Genomic DNA, 20125 nt, shown 5'->3' on the forward strand with positions numbered 1-20125 from the left:
ATTTACTCTATATATGCTTCCTTTAGGTAACATCATTAGAAATCACTCTATAAATTTCCATTGTTATGCGGATGATACTCAGTTGTATTTATCTATGAAGCCAGAAGAAAGTAATCAATTAACTAAACTCCATAACTGCCTTAAAGACATAAAAACTTGGATGAGCACCAATTTCCTGATGTTAAATTCAGACAAAACTGAAGTTATTGTTCTTGGCCCCAAACAACTCAGAGACTCTTTATCTGATGACATAGTTTCTCTAGATGGCATTGCTCTGGCCTCTAGCACTACTGTAAGAAACCTCGGAGTAATATTTGATCAAGATTTGTCTTTTAATTCTCATTTAAAACAAACCTCACGGACTGCATTTTTTCATCTGCGTAATATTGCGAAAATTAGGCCTATCCTGACCCGAAAAGATGCAGAAAAATTGGTCCACGCTTTTGTTACCTCTAGGCTGGATTACTGTAACTCTCTATTATCAGGTAGCACTAGTAAGTCCTTAAAAACTCTCCAGCTAATTCAGAATGCAGCAGCACGTGTACTAACAGGAACTAAGAAACAAGATCATATTTCTCCTGTTTTAGCTTCTCTGCACTGGCTCCCTGTAAAATCCAGAATTGAATTTAAAATCCTACTGTTAACTTATAAAGCTCTAAATGGTCAAGCTCCATCATATCTTAGTGAGCTCATAGTGCCATATTATCCCACCAGAACACTGCGCTCTGAGAACGCAGGGTTACTCGTGGTCCCTAAAGTCTCCAAAAGTAGATCAAGAGCCAGAGCCTTCAGCTATCAGGCTCCTCTCCTGTGGAATCATCTTCCTGTTTCGGTCCGGGAGGCAGACACCATCTCCACATTTAAGACTAGACTTAAGACTTTCCTCTTTGATAAAGCTTATAGTTAGGGCTGGCTCAGGCTTACCCTGTACCAGCCCCTAGTTAGGCTGACTTGGGCCTAGTCTGCCGGAGGACCCCCCTATAATACACCGGGCACCTTCTCTCCTTCTCTCTCTCTCTCTCTCTCTCTCTCTCGTATTCTATTACTGCATCTTGCTAACTCGGCCATTCTGGATGTCACTAACTCGGCTTCTTCTCCGGAGCCTTTGTGCTCCACTGTCTCTCTAACTCATATCGCAGCGGTGCCTGGACAGCGTGACGTGTGTGGTTGTGCTGCTGCCGTGGTCCTGCCAGATGCCTCCTCCTGCTGCTGCTGCCATCATTAGTCATTAGTCATACTTCTACTGTTATTATACACATATGACTATTGTCACACATGTATACTGCCAGATATTAATACATACTTCCAACATATTGTACCACAGTAGCCAGAACTATAACTATAATATTATTACTTTCAATAATGTTGTTGTAAGCTACTGTTATTACCTGCATCTCTCTCTCTGTCTCTCTCTCTCTCTGTCTCATTGTGTCATGCGGATTACTGTTAATTTATTATGCTGATCTGTTCTGTACGACATCTATTGCACGTCTGTCCGTCCTGGAAGAGGGATCCCTCCTCAGTTGCTCTTCCTGAGGTTTCTATCGTTTTTTGGTTTTTTTTCCCTGTTAAAGGGGTTTTTTTGGGGAGTTTTTCCTTATCCGCTGCGAGGGTCATAAGGACAGAGGGATGTCGTATGCTGTAAAGCCCTGTGAGGCAAATTGTGATTTGTGATATTGGGCTTTATAAATAAAATTGATTGATTGTTTGATTGATTGATTAAACCAAGTGATAACATTTTAAATTGATGTAAAAGTCAAAGTGATGAAGGTGGTGAGACGTGAAATGATCTTTACTTTCTGGACTTTTTGCGCCACAGAATGTAGATCTTGTAGACCACCACAGCCGAGGCCACAGATACAATGATGACGACGACGACCAAACAACCAATGAGAGCTTTAGAATTGTCTGTAAAATAATGGACATAACAGAAGAATATCAAAGTTGTGGCATTCATGTCTAAAGGCCCAGACACACCGAACTGACTTCAGAGAACTAGCAGTGATAAAAGCCCCCTGCTGTGCTGCCTCACGTCGACAAACCTTAAACCATCAGCCAACCAGCACGTACATTCTGCACATGTGTGAGAGAAAATAACTTTCAACACCAGCAGACGGCAGTCGTCTGTAATCGTCATACAAAAAGGGATACTGGAAGACCATGTTGATGCTAGTTAGCCATTTAGCACATTACGAGCACAATTAAGTGTTGAAAAAACAAAACATATTTACCATGCACCAGTGAACAATAACACAAACCATCACAAACTGTTGCTATAAAAGAGATGAATGGCTAAAGAACAACAGTTTCACTTTATGTAATAAGTTTGATTTGGTATCACTCCCTCCTGACTTGAACTTTTTACTTTTTGTTTACTTTTCTCACTTTTGCTTCTCCTCTCAATCAGAATGATTTCATTCACCGACGGGCTCTGCAGTTACTGACACAGATTTAACATGCTGAATCTGCAGAAAAGAGCCGACTAGTGCAGACGAGGGCCAACGGTGAAGTGACAAAGGGCCACAGATCCTCACCACCAGCCCAACATTGACCAACGGCTGAGCGTCGGCTCGGTATGTCAGGGCCTTAGGATATATAAAAAGTGACTGTGTACTGTTTGTCAAAGCAAAATGCATCCAAATGATTTAGTTGAACAATTTGTGGCAGTAATTAAACCAGCACATACAGGAAGTGGTCACAGTTATTTCCGTGGGGTTGCTGTAATGGTGTCCGTTGAAAGCAAACACCTGGAAACACAGAAAATCCCTTCATCAGGAATTATAGCATTTGAAGAAATATGAGGATTAAAGTTGAAATTATCTTGTGAAACCAAAAATTAGGATTATACAAACCTTCACTTCATATTCCGTTAAGTAGCTTAGATCTTTAAATTCAAAGTTGCAGTGTTTTACTGGAGGCTTCTCCCCCTGAGGGGCACCATTATAATACAGATGTGCAGTGTATTCCTTCTTAGGTCCATTATAGCGTTTTCCATAAGTACAGCTTACTCTGACCACGTTATGCTCCGGATTAGTCCAATCCACATGAGGAATATCTTCTGGTTCTGTAAGAAACACCATACTTTCCTTCAGATACAACAATATGCTTACTCACAGTCAAAGGAATATTTCAGCTTGCTATAACAGCAGTTTGAACACCAGTTAGCATCATTAGTGTGATGCTCTGTTGGTATTCAGTCGTGATGTAAAGATAAAATGTGCAAAGCAAAGAAAGATAATTAATCTTACATGGCAAACGACTTGTTATTAACTCAGAGTAAAAACAAACAAACAAAAAATATATATATTAAAGGTTATCATTCTTTTGTCTTATATGTTTTAAATGATGAATGATGACAGCTTTTAAATGGGACTTTTTGTTTTTCCATTCATCGCACACAGCTGTAATGTTATGTAAGTGAGGGTTTGTGGGTTGGACTTCACATGTATCACATGTTTAAATTAAACTGAGTCGTTCTTAAAATAAAGCTGTCATGAAATAGGAACTGTAGGCATTAAAGCGGGAAATAAATGAATCATGGCATGGCATATGACAGGCTGCCACATTAAATGCAATAACAAGTACATTTTAAAAAAACTTTCACTTCAAAGTTGCTTTTTAAATTCATTATTTAAAAGAACAGCACTTACAGTGAATGCAAATGAAAATAATCTATGTAATTTTTTTTAAATACAATAATCATTGTACTAAACTGATTACAGTTTAACACACTGAAACAGTCTATAATCACTACAGACTCTATGGGTGACCTGTGATAAATGAACAGGTCAGAACTGACTGTTGGTAGATTTGTAGAGAATAACACTGTGAATAACCACCGTACTTTACTAATGACTGGAGCTACACTGTAATGTTCATTCAACAACATGTGAAATACACAAACTTAATAAACAATAGTCAGCTTCTTTCTTTCTTACATGAGTTTACTGTTATCTGCTCCAAAATACACAGTTTTAGACACTTACTTCCAACTTTAGTCCAAACCTCAGTATCTGGAGATGGTCTGGCAACTTCCTCGTAGTTGTACTTGGGTTGAACTGTACACTTGTACTTGGTGAATGGATCCAGTCCAGTAAAATGACACATTCCTCCTGTTTGAGATTTGTCAGCTGGAACTGCAACATAGTTTCATTAGCTGTGTTGTTGTGTTTGACTGAATAACAAAACAACAGAGACTAAATAACAGCAGATTGTTTTCTTGGTCAAGTTACCCATAAAGTGACAAAAAAGTTGATCTTATTCAATGACTCAATCAATCACCCATGTGTCATTGTTAGATCACCAGCCTCTATTAGTTAAAACTTTAGTATTCATTATGTGTTATTGACCTGCAAGTAGACTGGTAAATTTAATATGTGAACACTGAAGCTCTGACATTTCTGACGTTTACTTCCTGTTGAAACAAGGTGACTAAACTCTGACCTTTCAATTAATTCATGTTTGTGACACAAATCTTCACCAATCTCAGGTTATTCACACCTTCTTTCACTCAGCATGCTAAAGTGTTAGTATGGAGACATGTAGGTCCATGGATGATTCAAATGTCACAGTTTGTCTCACAGTTTAGATAAACTGATCAGTAAAATAATCTCCAAAGACTTCCTGTAAAATCAGTAAAATAAGACAGTTAATCTAAATATTTGTACTCACCACTGGGTGTGTGTTTGGAAGGAGGGACACAACTGCAGTCATATGAAAGCTTTGGAAGACCAGGAAGAACTGGACAGTCCTGACTGGTCGCGGTCCATGTCAGATCAATGGAGGTCATGGCTGCATTTGACCGTGTTGTTATTGGAAGATCTGTTGGAAGATATCAGACATCTGTAACACTGAACTAAACATCTGGAGCTGTTCTGTTCTCCATAATTATCTGAAGATACAAGCTCATTGTTCTTATCATTGCACTGAGATGAAGCGAATATCAACATACCACAGTTGATCATGAACTTGATATCAGTGGCTCGATTAATGGGGACATTGTTGTTCTTGATGTGACCAGTACAGTTGTAATGTGTGAAGGGCTCCAGCTCAGACACATTCTTGATGTAACCGAGTTCATCTTTTGAGGAGACACAAGGATGACAGCATTTCTTCAACAGCTTGGATTTGTCTCTTGGTGCCAATGAGCAGTCAGATTTCAATGTAAAATCATTTAAAGCAAACGAATAAATCTTCTCCTCAGATCTGATTCACAGAGAGCACAAAGCAGCACCTCGACTTCCTCTCGCACCAAAAGACAATTCAGATTCACTTTAATGTTAAACTGATTTTAATGGTCATTTCTGTTTGACTGCAGTGTGAGAATGTCATGTGCCTCTATCCACTTCCATGTAAATCCATTCATAATGTTGGTGACATACGAAGTCTCTTTACCTCTAGTCTTTACACTTACCCTGACAGGTGTAATCGACGGTGAGATCGGTGCAGTGTTCAGGTAATTCTGCTTCTATTTCTGCAGGAAGTCCAGTTGGAGGTTTCTGAGTTATTTCATTTGGATCTAAGAAATCTGCTGAATAAAGAAAACAGCACATACATTCAACATGATGAAATAAGAAATACACTACATGCAGTTCAAACTACACGAGGACTCCTCTGTACATACCGACAGTGATGCTTTTGGTGCGGCTGAAGGTGTTGGCACAGTCTCCTGAAGTGAAGGTTGTAGTCAGATTAGTGCAGATGTCATTGTAATCAGGTTTAATGCAGAGCTCTGTATTGCTGCTTTTGCATGGCACAGCTGAGATATTATTGGATGTTGACAGTGAAGAGCTGATGTCCCAATCACTTTGGTAACAAACATATCCAGGCATGCAGCTGCCTTCTTTAATGTCTGTTTCACCTGAAACACACAAGTGAAATGAAATGCACAAACCTGTGTCATTTCTTAAATTAAAGGAAAATGAGATGAAATTCAACAATGTGAATTATTTTTACTCACTCATTCTAGTTGTCTTCATTTTACTTTGAGTGCTGGTACAGAGTGTTTCATTGCCAGCATCATCACGATATGCAACACTGAGCTCATATTCAGTACAGGGCCTCAGGTGTTTGATTTCATGTGAGGTTCCACTGAAGGGCTGAACAGTGGGTTCATTTCGGCCTTTTTCTGTAAAGTTTATGGTGTAGTTGCCAGGGGTAGAGCTTGTCATCATGTCAATCCTGAAGCCAGAGGTGATGGTTGTGACATTGTAAGAACCTGCAAAACAAAATGAACAGAGTTATAAAATCTCATAGTAAATATAAATCTCCTGATGACATCTTTCAATCTCAGACAGTTTGTTCGTGTAGATGCTGAACGTGAATCCAAACACTTTGTACACTCACTGTGCAAATCTATCTTCACAGAGAAACACTGGAAACCAGTTTAATAAGTACAGGAGTAAAGATGACGTGTATTATTATCTTTAAAAATAATACTGATACTCACACTGTGGAGGTGGAGGGGCCTGTGGGGTGGCTGGAGAACACATTAAAATTAGATTAGAAAAGGAAATGACAAAATATTTTTTGTATGACTATAACACTAAAAGATACTCTTCCAAAGCAAGTAAAGCAGGTGTCTGTATTTCATGAACCGTTGCCTGTGCTTATATTAATATCACAGTCTTATCACAGTCCTCTACAGGAACAAATAGAGGACTTGTAAAAGAGACAATTCCAATCTTGGGTGGTGGGAGTCACTGTGTTGTTGGGCGTGGTGAATGGAGGTGAAGTGTGGTTTTGAGTGGTGTTTGCCTGAGGGTCTATTGGCTTGGTTGTGTTTGAGGGTGGGGTGTTTGCAGGAGTGGCTATAAGATGGCGAGAAAGTCAGTACTCTTACCTGATATAATGCATATATTAGCTACTGTACATCATGCTGAAGGCAACACTAATGTTCCCAATAATTGTAAACTAAGGGCTGAATACATAACCAGACATGTTTGAGCCAGTTTGAGCTGAGGATTGGCGAGGTAAACAGGAAATGTTAACTGTGGTTATTTGTGAAACCCTTCTCACAGCTACTAATATGACTGTGTTGAATCTGTCATGGCAGTAGACCAACTTTTATGAGTGTTAGTAACCGTTGTCTATGCTTATATGAATATCTCAGTCTTATCACAGTCCTCTATAAGAACAAATAGAGGACTTGTAAAAGAGAAAATTCCAACCTTGTGATTGCTGGTTCTGTTTGAGGGTGGGATGCTTGAAGGAGGAGCAGTAGTGACTGTAAGAGTGGCACCTTCAAGTGGAAATACTTAACTGCCAGTAGTCTTACCTAATGTAATGCATACATCAGCTAAATCGTGCTGAATACAACACTAATGTTCCTCCAAAAAACTGTAAACTGAGTATGAATACTTCACGGGACACAGTTGAATTGAACGCTGCAGGTGGGAAATATGAGGTGAGGGTTTACAAAGTGAGTGGAAATTTAGATATAGATATTTCTACATTTAGATATAGATGGCATGTTACACACTCTGCCCTATCTTTGAGTTTTTCTGTTCCCCTCCTGCAGTACTAAGCTGTGGTAAATTAGATATACCGGAAATACTAACTGTGGTTAGTGGTCAAACTCTACTTACAGCTACTGATGTGACTGTGTTGAATCTGTCATGGCAGAAGACAAAATTTTACAAGCTGCACAAGAACTTCAAATAAGCTACTGATTCAGTCTGTGTGACCTCAGAGTAAAATAATCTTAAATTATGCTGATCATCATTATGCTGACTTGTAATACTTGTATATTATGCTAAATTTGTAAGTCCCTACAAGAAAAAATTACATTAGTCTCTCGACAAAATGCTGTGGCTTTAAAGGTTTGCTCATGTAGATGTTAAACATGCTCCCAGGTGTGCTGAAACAACCCTAAGCCAATATTGTGTAAATTCATATCTGCTTATTTTCAAATTAGAAAAAAATACAGGTGCTGAACGTAATAAATCATGTATTAAAATATTAACATGATACACTGTACAGGAGAAGGAGCTAGAAAATGCAGCTACATTTTTTGATGTTCAAAAAAAAAAGGTTCATCATTGAATTCTACAACACCTTCTAAGTACAGATAACACATGTATTTTATAATCTACCTGTCGCCTGTTATTCAGCTGTGTTAGACTCTCCTCTGTCTACTAGACCAGAATGTCTCACTGGAGGATGCCCCAGATCCCGATGAGTTTCCCACAGAGTTAAAATAAGTTGCCCCTCTTGTCCTTTTAGTTTACATAGAAACACTCAAAAATAACATTCTTCCACCCACACTCCACCAGTCATCTACTACATTGTTATTAAAAAAAGACCCACTCAATTGCTCGTCTTACAGACCTATCAGTTTGAGGAACTGTAATGGTAAAGTGTTTTTTAAAGACATGCATGCACTTTACCTTGAACTGTTCTTCCTCATATTATTTCCGATAACTAAACTGAGTTTGTTCACGGCAGACAGCAGACAGTCCAATTTCAGTTTGAGACAGCTGTTTAATGTAATCTCTACTAAATCTGACATCTATCACCAGAAGCAGTATGCCAAAAAGACTTTACTGATAGGGTACAATTATATATACCATACACTTAATGGGTATGAATTAGGCCCTTACTTCATTTAACTAATCAATCTTATTTACACCAATCCAACTGCCTCAGTTTATACCACTTCTATCCTCTGATTATTTTCCAGATAGAGACCAAACAAGGAAATAAATTAGACCATCTACTTTTTGTCCTGGGTGAAGAGTCACTTTCCACATCTCTTAGATGAATAACAGTATGCAAAGTGTCACACTGTCTCACTTTATGCAGATGATCTATTATTATATGTTATCAAGCTGCCTTGACTGTACCTGAAGTCAGTTCTTGGAGAATTTGGAAAATATCAGGGTAAAAACTTAATTTAAACAAAAGTGAAGACTTCCCCATCAGCAGGTATGCTAACGAATATCGTAATTTGACATTTAATCTTTCAGCTAATTCATTTACATAGTTACATAAACTAGATATACAACTAATTGTAACTTAATCATTACACATTTTAAAAAAGTGCCTGGGTATTTGTAACATTTGTATTCACTCATCTGTGTTAAACAATCATCTTTATCAGACAAAGGCTTCCAAATTTGGTATGACAAGAGTATACGTAGCATTAGGGACCTGTATATTGATAATGCTTCTGCCAGCTTTGAAGATTTTTCCAGAAATTTGGCCTGACTAGTATTGTTTTTTTTCCTTCATTTACAAATCAGAAACTTTGCACATAAAGAGGTTTCTAATTTTCCAATACCTCCTCATTATAATGGCTCTTTCTAGGGTTCATACCTCTTCTCTGTGCTCAAGATTTGCCTTAATACAGTTTAAAATGCTACACTGGCTATACCTCTTTTAAGCTTAAATTGCAAGAATATTCCAAAACTTTAGGCCTTATTTGTGACAGCTGTAAATTGACCCCAGTCACCATGGGGTCTTTCTTAAAACTTAGTACTCTCTGGTCATTCATCATTGCCTTTTCCTCCTTTAAGCTAGATGCTGAAATCTATTTGAATGAAAGGATGTAATATCTCCATCAAACAGATCAAAGTTGGAAAAAATCAGATGCATCCTCAACGGCTCCATTAAGAGATTTTACAAAACCTAGAACCCATTTCTAAACTATATAGATAGTCTACCTGACCTGGAACTACGAACTCATATCTCTACATGTGGTCCGTCCTAAAGGTACTTAAATACACTATGATGCAAGTGTTTTTTGTTCTGTAGTTTTCTGTTTTGTTTTGTGATCTCTGTTCTTGTTCCTTTTCTTACATTTTTCTATGTATTTCTGTACATATTCATACCTTAAGATGACAGCCTAATGTTATGTCTTGTCTGGTAAATGGAAAAAAAATTTTCAGATAAAGGGGTAAAAAAAACTGCTTTATTATTATTATTATTATTAGTAGTAGTAGTAGTAGTAGTATTTTTAAAAATTAAGAAGGCCATTATGTTTACATAGAAGATTGTTACTTACAATTGGCCACAGCGATGATCCCAGCCCAGAGCAGCAGGATCTTGAGATGGACACTTGCCATATCCAGGCCTTTGCACACTCGATTTTGTCCGAAGCTGTGGCACGTCTGAAAACGAACACGACCTCACGTTGTGTCAATCACGGTTGCACACTGACCCCAAAACTCTAGTCCCTTACTTTAGCTGTGGAAAAGGTTTGGTTTTCTGCATTTTTCTCATCCGTCTGAAGAGCTGTTTGACCAGTTAAGGATCAGTTAAGAAAGTGTGGCAGTGGGACACATCCGTGACAAGACAGAGGAATGGGTCGCACAGTATCCTTTCATTCCTCAGATAGCTCACGTTCAACAGGTCAGATAGTAATAATCAGATGGATGATGATGAAGAGGAAGAAGATGTGGACCGCATACAGATAGAGAGCGAAACAGAAGACAGAGACGGAGGACACCTCAGCCCCTTCATGCAGCTGTGGTGCTAAATGCGCGGGGAGAGAGAGTGGTGACAGATAAATAACTCCAGTGGAGAGAAGCAAGAGAGGAAATGGGTGTTTTGATTTTATCTTGTGTTGTGATTTTATTTTTTTTTTAAGTTACATGTTTCAGTACAGCTGAGCAGAGCATCAGTAGATGTTTAATAATCTTTATTTCCATTTACATAAATGAGGGGAGCAGAATATGAATATTATGTATAATAGCATATGTAGAAACATCTCTCAATATATTGCAGTTCAGCACAACTCTACCTCTAATTAGGATGCTAATGCTAACAATGATATAATTTTTGAGTAAACACCTCTATGACAGTTTTAAACAACTGAAAAGATGCCATTAAGTGTATATTTTGAAGCTATATAATCAAGATTTTAAATGTAAAGATATGTTTTGTCCAAATTGTCCAACTGTTCACCTTTGTTGTTGGCTGAATGTGTTTCATGTACAAATCTACATCCAATGATACACTGATAAATCCAGCTAATGTAATCCAGTATAAAATGCATGTAATATTAGGATGGATTATCTGTTTAAAATAAAAATGGGTGGGCATAATCTCAACAAGTACTCCCCAGTATTCAGAAAGTCTCACAATTTCCCAGAACCCAGAAATAAGTTAACATTTCATCACTCTCGATTCCCTCTTCTTGAAGTCAATGGAGTTTTTGTTGGACGCCTGAAATAAGATCTGTGGTTCACATAAGCTTAAGAGACGTTAATGTTTTGTTCTATGACATATGTCAGTCAGTTAATACCCTACTATTTTTAGACATTCAACCTGCATGGTGTAGTCCATTTATAGCCTAATGTGAGCTTTTTACCTCTGGGGATTGCATTTTACGCTTTAAAAATCATAAAAGTGGTGTTCATTTGTGGAGATTATCTTGCTGAACAAAACAGCTAAGTATCATAAAACAGGACATGCTGTAACTTTTGAGCAACGCTGAAGGTGGCCAAGCCCGACCAGTCGCAGCAACAGCAGTGTCACACTTGCAGCTCTGGACCAGTTGGGCCATTTGGAAGAAAGGACTTTACTTAAAAGGTCCATTGAGCCTGTGCGTCCTCTCACCAACAACGTGTTTGGACTTTTCATTTTGATCAGCAACTGGCAAATGATACCAGCTTACTGGTAAGTATATTTATATAGCTTCTCTTTTTTCTAGAGTGTGACGAACATAATATGACTGATGCTAGATCAAACATTTCAGGTTTCGATAAGTTACATCCTGCAGTGAAGTTAATGTGATTCCAATTATTTTTCAGTGATAGGCCATCTTAACATAAATGGGCTTCTTGTGGCTACCATAGACTGTAAAAAAAAGAATAGATGGAGACATCATGACATCACCCATTGGTTTGTGGATCTGCATTTTGGCCAGCAAACACCTAACAAACAGCCTGTCACTCAAAGTGGTCATGCCCTTAATTATGCATAACTTTAAGTCTTAAAAAAATTGGTGAGTAACATAGAAATTCACCGCCCATACAGTTGTCTTGAATGTTTAAAGTACCTATAGAGACCAAAACCAATTTTTGTACCAGGCTGTAGACATGTTTATTTCTGCTGTAAAGTTGGAAATTTTGACATGGGGGTTGATGAGGCTTCTTTCACTTCTGGAGCCAGCCTTAAGTGGCCATTTAATGAACTACATTTTTTGGCAATTGCATGTTGACTTAATCTTCAGCCCCCCCAGGTTGGTGGCTTGGTGGCTACACAGAATTAACCAGACGTCCTCCAGATTTGAGCATCAGAGGGCATCATTTCTCAACTGCATGCAGTGGAAAACGTGCATGATCATTTGTGAAGTACATTTGCGTGTTATTTAAATAAATTCCATATTTATTGTGCATTGATAAAATAGTTGATTTAAAAAAACAACAACTGATTACCTAAACCAAAACTAAAACAAAAAAGGATTAAACCTGATTTTTTTACATTCCCAAGCAAAATAGTATTTTATTTTTGAGTACAAAGCAGAGGCTGGTCCGATACAATGTTCCATTTAAAAACTGTGATATGATAATAATGATAATAGGCACCATAAATATAAAAGGCAATACCTCAAAAACACATACAAAAAGCAACAACGCTAAAACAGACTCTAAAACTCTACAAAATCTCACATCTGCAAACTTAAAACTTCAACTGCCTGCTGGTGCATCTACAGGACTTAACAGCTGCTGCTACTTTTATTTACCTTACTGATCAAAAAAATAATAATAAAAGACAATATGACATGATAATAACAGAACAATAAAACACAGGTTATGTGTAAAATGTATGTGTAAAAGCCATGTACACTGTTCACACAGCCATCGACCCAAATGCTTTGTTCACTTTTGACTTGAGCGTTTGATACTCAAAGCAACTTTTATGGTCGGGATCTAAAACTTTGCAATGTTATTTCATTAGTCTTAAATTGTGTAACCTTAAACTTGACCAAGTTTGTCTCATCATCTCATCTCATGTCACCAAGATTAAAATTTTAACGAGAAAATGGCAACTCCAACAAAAATAACCACTTAACAACATGTCGTACCTCTGTCAAGCAAAGCATCATCAGTCTATCCTATCCTAATTAGACTATTGCCAATGTAAAAAGAGTAAAAGGCCTACTATGGACTGGCAGAAGTTAGAGGAATGATGATGATTTGGTTGGCAGCTCCATCAGGCCTTTCTTCATCAGTGTTTGTCTTAATGGCGGTGTTGATGTTGAGGAACATTAACATAAACTACAGAGGCAAGAAAAGGAAATAGTGCAACTTGTTGTATTCTTCAAACTATACAGTTCATGTCATAGTTGAACTATATAAACATATTTTTTCAAAGTTTCTTTGTTTTTATGATTTAAAGTTTTATGCAGAAATACTGTTGTGCTCTAATACAGAATTCCTAATGGATGATTTCAGTCAGTGTAAGTATTCCATTATAACAAGTGATGTAATAACCTAACAGCTAAAACATGATTAACATTTTGTAGCTGCTGAATGTGATTACTGTTTGTTATTCTCTCAGAGAGTTAAAAACAAGAAAGCTACTCACTTGCTGTTTGTTCAAGCATCATATCATCATTCATGTCACTGTGGAGAAAAAAGTGAAGATTGGTTGAATAAAACAAAGATTTATATTGAATATAACAATACTAGTCACTGAGCTATTAACAAACTTGACCAATGTGGGGGGGTGAATTCCTGATAATGGACACCTCGAAGGGCATTATCCCGTTTATACTATGGTCACTTACCAAAGAAATAAAAAGTAAGACTATTTATCTATATTTTTATGCTTTTTGCAATCAAAATATTAATTTTTTCACAAGCCATAACTGATCTTCCCTGATAACACTTGAGGGTTTATCTGTTACCTGGAACAATCAATACCTTAAGGTTCTTATGCAATTATTCACTGCTGCAGTTACTAGGAAAAACTTTAGATACAACTTAGCGATGGGAGATATTTGAAGTCCACTAAGTTCATAAAACCCTTGGATCAGCTATTAGCCAGAAAGCTAACATTATGCTAGCAGGATTTAAAGTCAATAACATTGCATATGATTGACAAACCGTGAATATAATATAACAGTATGCTTAACAACAAGACTAGATAGTTATCCAGCCATGTCATTGTCCCCAAATTTCACGATAAATGGTACACCATGTGTAATGTTACTGTTCACCGCAGCCTGAAGTGACCTGTTGAAAAGCAAATGGGATGTGAGATGATTGCTTTGGTTCACTCTCCATCCTATAGTGTTCAGAGCATGAGGCACTAACTACACTCAGTGTTATACAGTGTCAGATTTCAGGCTGGTACTACAGCCAGCATACTGATTTAGAATGATAGTCAGACTGAGCTACCCAGTAGGTGTCCATTATTAGTTTTTAACGCCCTGCAGCCAATCAGAATCAAGTACTCACCCAGACCTTGGTATAACAGAGGTTATTTGCTTCATAGTTATGGGTTAGAAGGGGCATGCTACATCTAGTAGGTTCAGAAAATTGCTGTCAGCACATTAAGTGGTCATGTTTATTGTCAGGAGGCTTCCTCCAGTGGCTGTAGTAATTATGACTGGAGCAAAGGAGGAGTCCAGTGAAGTAACGTTAGCATAAAGAATGAGACAGTCTGTGTAGGGAGGAGGTCGGGGTGGTGGATGGGTCAAACAAACACCAGGGTTTGTGTCCCGTGTCAAACCAAAAGCCATCGCTGACTTATTTTAAGTGACTTATGTAAGTTCATCACACTATGTTTTGTAACAGTCTTATTTTAATCCAAAATCATAACGTTTTCTCTTAACCTCACCACGTAGTGTTGGCACCTAAAACGTAATAAAAGTGAAACAGCTCCCAATGACAACTGATAACGGCCATTTAATGGGTTGATAGCAGTGTCCTGCATCTATTAGATGTAGCAGGCCCCTTCTGGCAGGCCCCATACGGTATATGTGAAACTGATAACCACTGATAAGGCCTGTTAAACCAAGTGATAACATTTTAAATTGATGTAAAAGTCAAAGTGATGAAGGTGGTGAGACGTGAAATGATCTTTACTTTCTGGACTTTTTGCGCCACAGAATGTAGATCTTGTAGACCACCACAGCCGAGGCCACAGATACAATGATGACGACGACGACCAAACAACCAATGAGAGCTTTAGAATTGTCTGTAAAATAATGGACATAACAGAAGAATATCAAAGTTGTGGCATTTATGTCTAAAGGCCCAGACACACCAAACCGACTTCAGAGAACTAGCAGTGATAAAAGCCCCCTGCTCTGTTGCCTCACGTCGACAAACCTTAAACCATCAGCCAACCAGCACGTACATTCTGCACATGTGTGAGAGAAAATAACTTTCAACACCAGCAGACAGCAGTCGTCTGTAATCGTCATACAAAAAGGGATACTGGAAGACCATGTTGATGCTAGTTAGCCATTTAGCACATTACGAGCACAATTAAGTGTTGAAAAAACAAAACATATTTACCATGCACCAGTGAACAATAACACAAACCATCACAAACTGTCACTACAAAAGAGATGAATGGCTAAAGAAAAACAGTTTCACTTTATGTAATAAGCTTGATTTGGTATCACTCCCTCTTGACTTGAACTTTTTACTTTTTGTTTACTTTTCTCACTTTTGCTTCTCCTCTCAATCAGAATGATTTCATTCACCGACGGGCTCTGCAGTTACTGACACAGATTTAACATGCTGAATCTGCAGAAAAGAGCCGACTAGTGCAGACGAGGGCCAACGGTGAAGTGACAAAGGGCCACAGATCCTCACCACCAGCCCAACATTGACCAACGGCTGAGCGTCGGCTCGGTATGTCAGGGCCTTAGGATATATAAAAAGTGACTGTGTACTGTTTGTCAAAGCAAAATGCATCCAAATGATTTAGTTGAACAATTTGTGGCAGTAATTAAACCAGCACATACAGGAAGTGGTCACAGTTATTTCCGTGGGGTTGCTGTAATGGTGTCCGTTGAAAGCAAACACCTGGAAACACAGAAAATCCCTTCATCAGGAATTATAGCATTTGAAGAAATATGAGGATTAAAGTTGAAATTATCTTCTGAAACCAAAAATTAGGATTATACAAACCTTCACTTCATATTCCGTTAAGTAGCTTAGATCTTTAAATTCAAATTTGCAGTGTTTTACTGGAGGCTTCTCCTCCTGAGGGGCACCATTATAATACAGACGTGCAGTGTATTCCTTCTTAGGTCCATTAAAGCATTTTCCATAAGTACAGCTTACTCTGACCACGTTATGCTCCGGATTAGTCCAGTCCACATGAGGAATATCTTCTGGTTCTGTAAGAAACACCATACTTTCCCTCAGATACAACAATATGCTTACTCACAGTCAAAGGAATATTTCAGTTTGCTATAACAGCAGTTTGAACACCGATTAGCATCAAAAGTGTTGTGAATTTTTTAACGTCACCTTTTACCACATTTACAGCAATATTTGTTAACTTAGAAATATATTAAATAGTTAAATCTAAATATTAAATGTGGCACCTAAATGTTAAATATTAAATCTAAATATTAAATCTAAATCTAAATGTCCATCCATCCTGTTAATGCGAGTGCCTTGGATGGTCATTTATTGTTTAAAGTGACTCACTGTACTGAACTTATTCAGGTAAAATTAAATGACAACCACACAGATCATGCAGTTTCATTTGTTTGACTCAGCACAGCATCCGCTGATTTTGGGGTTTCCATGGCTGAAAAGACACAACCCTCACACTGATTGGCGCTCAGGCAAAATTAAGGGGTGGGGAGAAGAGTGTGAACACTCATGTAAAACTAATCATGTGACACGGACAGACATCTCTCAGGCTCCAGTGACTGAACTGAGCTCAGGCAACAACTCTGACTACCCAGACTTATCAAATGTACCCTCATGCTATCATGACTTAAAAGAAGTCTTTAACAAGATGAAAGCCATGTCACTCCCTCCTCATCGACCTTTCAACTGTGCCATTGACCTGCTACCTGGCGCGCCCATCCCCACGGGGCGCCTCTACTCCATCTCTGGGCCAGAGAGAGCGGCCATGGACGAGTACATCACCTCATCACTGAAGGCTGGAATAATCCGTCCGTCCTCCTCTCCAGCTGGTGCAGGCTTCGTTTTTGTGGGTAAGAAGGATGGCTCTCTCAGGCCATGCATTGACTACATCCCCTTAAATGACATTACGGTAAAGAACCGTTACCCACTCCCGTTAATCTCCTCTGCTTTTGAACTGCTCCAAACAGCCACAGTCTTCACCAAGCTAGATCTCAGAAATGCTTATCACTTCGTCAGGATTAGAGAAGGAGATGAATGAAAGACAGGTTTTAACACTCCTAGTGGACATTATGAGTACCTTGTCATGCCTTTTGGACTTTGCAATGATCCAGCTGTTTTTCAGACATTTGTGAATGATGTTTTGAGAGAGTTTTTGAATGTTTTTGTGTTTGTGTACCTCGACGATATTCTGATTTTCTCACCAGATACTGAGACTCATTCAGTTAATGTTCGCCAAGTCCTTCAGAAGCTGTTGGAGAACCAACTTTACATCAAAGATGAAAAATGTGACTTTCATGCAGCTACTGTCTCTTTCCTGGGCTACATCGTCACTGCCAACCAGGTACAGATGGACCCGGCTAAGGTCAGTGCTGTGGCCAATTGGCCAAGTCTGGACAGCAGGAAGAAGGTACAGCAGTTCCTGGGGTTTGCCAACTTTTACAGAAAGTTTATTCGTAACTTCAGTTCTGTTGCCGCACCCCTGCATGCACTTACCTCTTTCAAGGCACCTTTTCAGATCCTTGCCTCGTGTAGCCGTCCATGTCATGAGTAAATCAGCGTGCCTACCTAACTTATGTCCTCAGTGGAGATACCAAAGAGAAACGTCACACATAGAGAAAGCAGTTTATATATATGTTAAGGTGTCTTTTATGGAAAGTATATCAAAGAGTTGTACTGAAAAAAAAAGACAAAAAAACGAAACAAGCACCGATGGGACTCATTTTGTTTTACTCTACATAGTGAAGAAGTTCCTATAGATTTGATACTGTAGGGTTTTAGTGACCCTTTATTCATTTGGAGGAATGAAACAGTGGTACATATGTATTTTTTTTTTCTTTTTACAGTGAGTAGGTTTACACCAGTGGGTCACAAATGACCAGCACTGACTACCACTGGTTTACATAATGGCAATAATACCAGATGAAAGGTATAGGAAGTAAACAATGATCGATAACACTTTATTTCAGTGTCTTATGAGTTCTCTTTGACCATTATCAAATAGCCTGTTAACTGCTCATTGAAATTATTGTACATGTATGCCCATGCTTCTCTTTTTTTTTTTTTTTTTTTTTAACATTTAATACTAAAAACGTGTTATATACAAAATCAAAGCTTGTAGGTGCAAGAAAATGTAAGTTATTTTGTTTTGGTCAACAGAATATTTTGATAGTGTGTTGATAGTGGTTATTTGTTTGATGCCTTGCAAATACAGTGTTTGCAATTTTTGTTTGCAATTGTACACCTTTGTTTTCTCCCCCCTGCAGTAAAACTTTTTTGTTTTTCATTTCAGTTAACCTAATTTATCATCATCTTCACCCACAGTGCTGTTTTCCCCCTCTATTTCTATGATCACACAACAAGAGCATAAGTATAGCACCAAAACATTTTAGTATTTAAAGCACATGTTAGATATTTGTTTTTATGCTCTACAGAATTCCCGAAAGAAATTTGTAGTGTTGATGCTTTTTTTTATTGGCTTGACAAAAACATTTACATTGATGCATCTGGTCAGTTACAACTGTTAAAAAAATGTAAAAGATAATGAACCAAATGCTTGTGTCATGGTTTTATCTGTCACCTTAGTTAAAAACATGCAATATGTGGTGCAAAGTCCAGTTGCGTTGCCTTAATATATTTCTGTGCAGTAATGGTTATATTTTCTATTTATGCACAGAAACAGAGATCATGATTTTTCTCTTTGTTCAACTTTTTGGTTGTTTAGTGAAGTCACTTTAAGGATTGTGTCCATTTCTTGAAAGGGAGCGTTTTTGTCTTTATGTAACACATGACAGCGCTCTCCTTTTACCCATGGCTCAGTTTACTTTTCCACGGGCCCTCTGAAGTTGGTATTGAAGAGTCCAGGGGTTTTCCAAAAAGTCAGCTATTGCAATTAATATTTATTGTTTTGGTAGTTTGGCTGTTTTCTGAACATTTCATTTCAAATTAAAGACCCTCATCACAAACGCCTTGTATGCTAACTAAATGTAATAAAGCTTTGAAATTCCTTTTGAACATTAGAGTGAGTGCTTGGAGCTCTTACCAGGTATTAATGAGTTTCATACCTCATCACTTGATTGCCATGAAATGAAGAAGCAGAAATAAAACAGGACATGCTGAAATGTCTGTGCAGCGTTGAAGGTAAACAAGCCCCGGCCAGTCGCGGCAACAGCAGTGTCACACCTGCAGCTCTGGACCAGTTGGGTCATTTGTAAGAAAGGATTAAACTGAAAAGGCCCATTGAGCCTGTGCGTCCTCTCCAACAAACTAATATTAACACTCCAACAAAGTGTTAATATTAGTGGGCATTTCCCACTGAATTTACTGCAAGAGTTTGGGCTTTTCATTTTGATCAACAACTGGCACATGATACCAGCTTAATGGTAAGTATATTCATATAGCTTCTATTTTTCCTGTAACGGTTGGTTTGTGGACTCTTGTTTTGAAGCCAAGATTTCTGCATTTTGGCCAACGCCATCTTGGATTTTTGGAGCCAGAAGTGACCATATTTTCGACGAGAGGGTGGAGCCATGAAGAAGTGAGCCGTGGATCTGACAGAGAGCCCGAGGTGACGCCTAGCATACTGCCTGTCACTCAAAGTGGTCACACTATTAACTATGTATAACTTCAAGTTTTAAAGAAATGGGAGACACATAAAAATTAACCGCCCGTACAGTTGTCATGAATGTTTTGAGTAGCTCCAGAGACCAAAACCATTTTTTTTTGTACCAGGCTGTGTTGTTTCTGTTGTAAAGTTGGGCATTTTAACTTAGGGGTTGATGGGGACTCGTTTAAATCCGGAGCCAGCCTTAAGTGGCCATTTAATGAACTACTTTTTT

At 38.2% G+C, this 20125-nt stretch overlaps 1 protein-coding gene and 1 long non-coding RNA gene across 5 annotated transcripts in view; both read right to left on the minus strand.

The window, feature by feature from the left end:
- LOC144463678 (receptor-type tyrosine-protein phosphatase C-like) overlaps nt 1-20125 on the minus strand; it is a 100465-nt gene that overhangs the window by 28858 nt on the left and 51482 nt on the right. The window contains exons 1-11 of one of the 4 annotated variants that reach the window (XM_078168905.1): nt 10004-10483; nt 6449-6478; nt 5960-6217; nt 5624-5860; nt 5414-5527; nt 4952-5080; nt 4672-4821; nt 3987-4136; nt 2853-3064; nt 2687-2747; nt 1797-1908 (exon numbers count right to left, since the gene is read on the minus strand). In XM_078168905.1, the coding sequence (XP_078025031.1) occupies nt 1797-1908; nt 2687-2747; nt 2853-3064; nt 3987-4136; nt 4672-4821; nt 4952-5080; nt 5414-5527; nt 5624-5860; nt 5960-6217; nt 6449-6478; nt 10004-10064 (1514 nt within the window). In that variant the 5' untranslated portion in view covers nt 10065-10483. Of the gene's footprint in view, nt 1-1796; nt 1909-2686; nt 2748-2852; nt 3065-3986; nt 4137-4671; nt 4822-4951; nt 5081-5413; nt 5531-5623; nt 5861-5959; nt 6218-6448; nt 6479-10003; nt 10484-20125 lie in introns of those variants that run through there. The other 3 variants (XM_078168907.1, XM_078168904.1, XM_078168902.1) reach the window with 3 other exon arrangements.
- On the minus strand, nt 12434-15150 carry LOC144463746 (uncharacterized). The gene is made up of 3 exons (XR_013491761.1): nt 15039-15150; nt 13534-13571; nt 12434-13223 (listed from the first exon to the last, which is right to left on the minus strand). It is a non-coding gene; the product is annotated as an uncharacterized LOC144463746 (long non-coding RNA).

The sequence above is a fragment of the Epinephelus lanceolatus genome, chromosome 6, assembly GCF_041903045.1.
Source record: "Epinephelus lanceolatus isolate andai-2023 chromosome 6, ASM4190304v1, whole genome shotgun sequence".
In the NCBI taxonomy this organism is placed as follows: Eukaryota; Metazoa; Chordata; class Actinopteri; order Perciformes; family Serranidae; genus Epinephelus; species Epinephelus lanceolatus.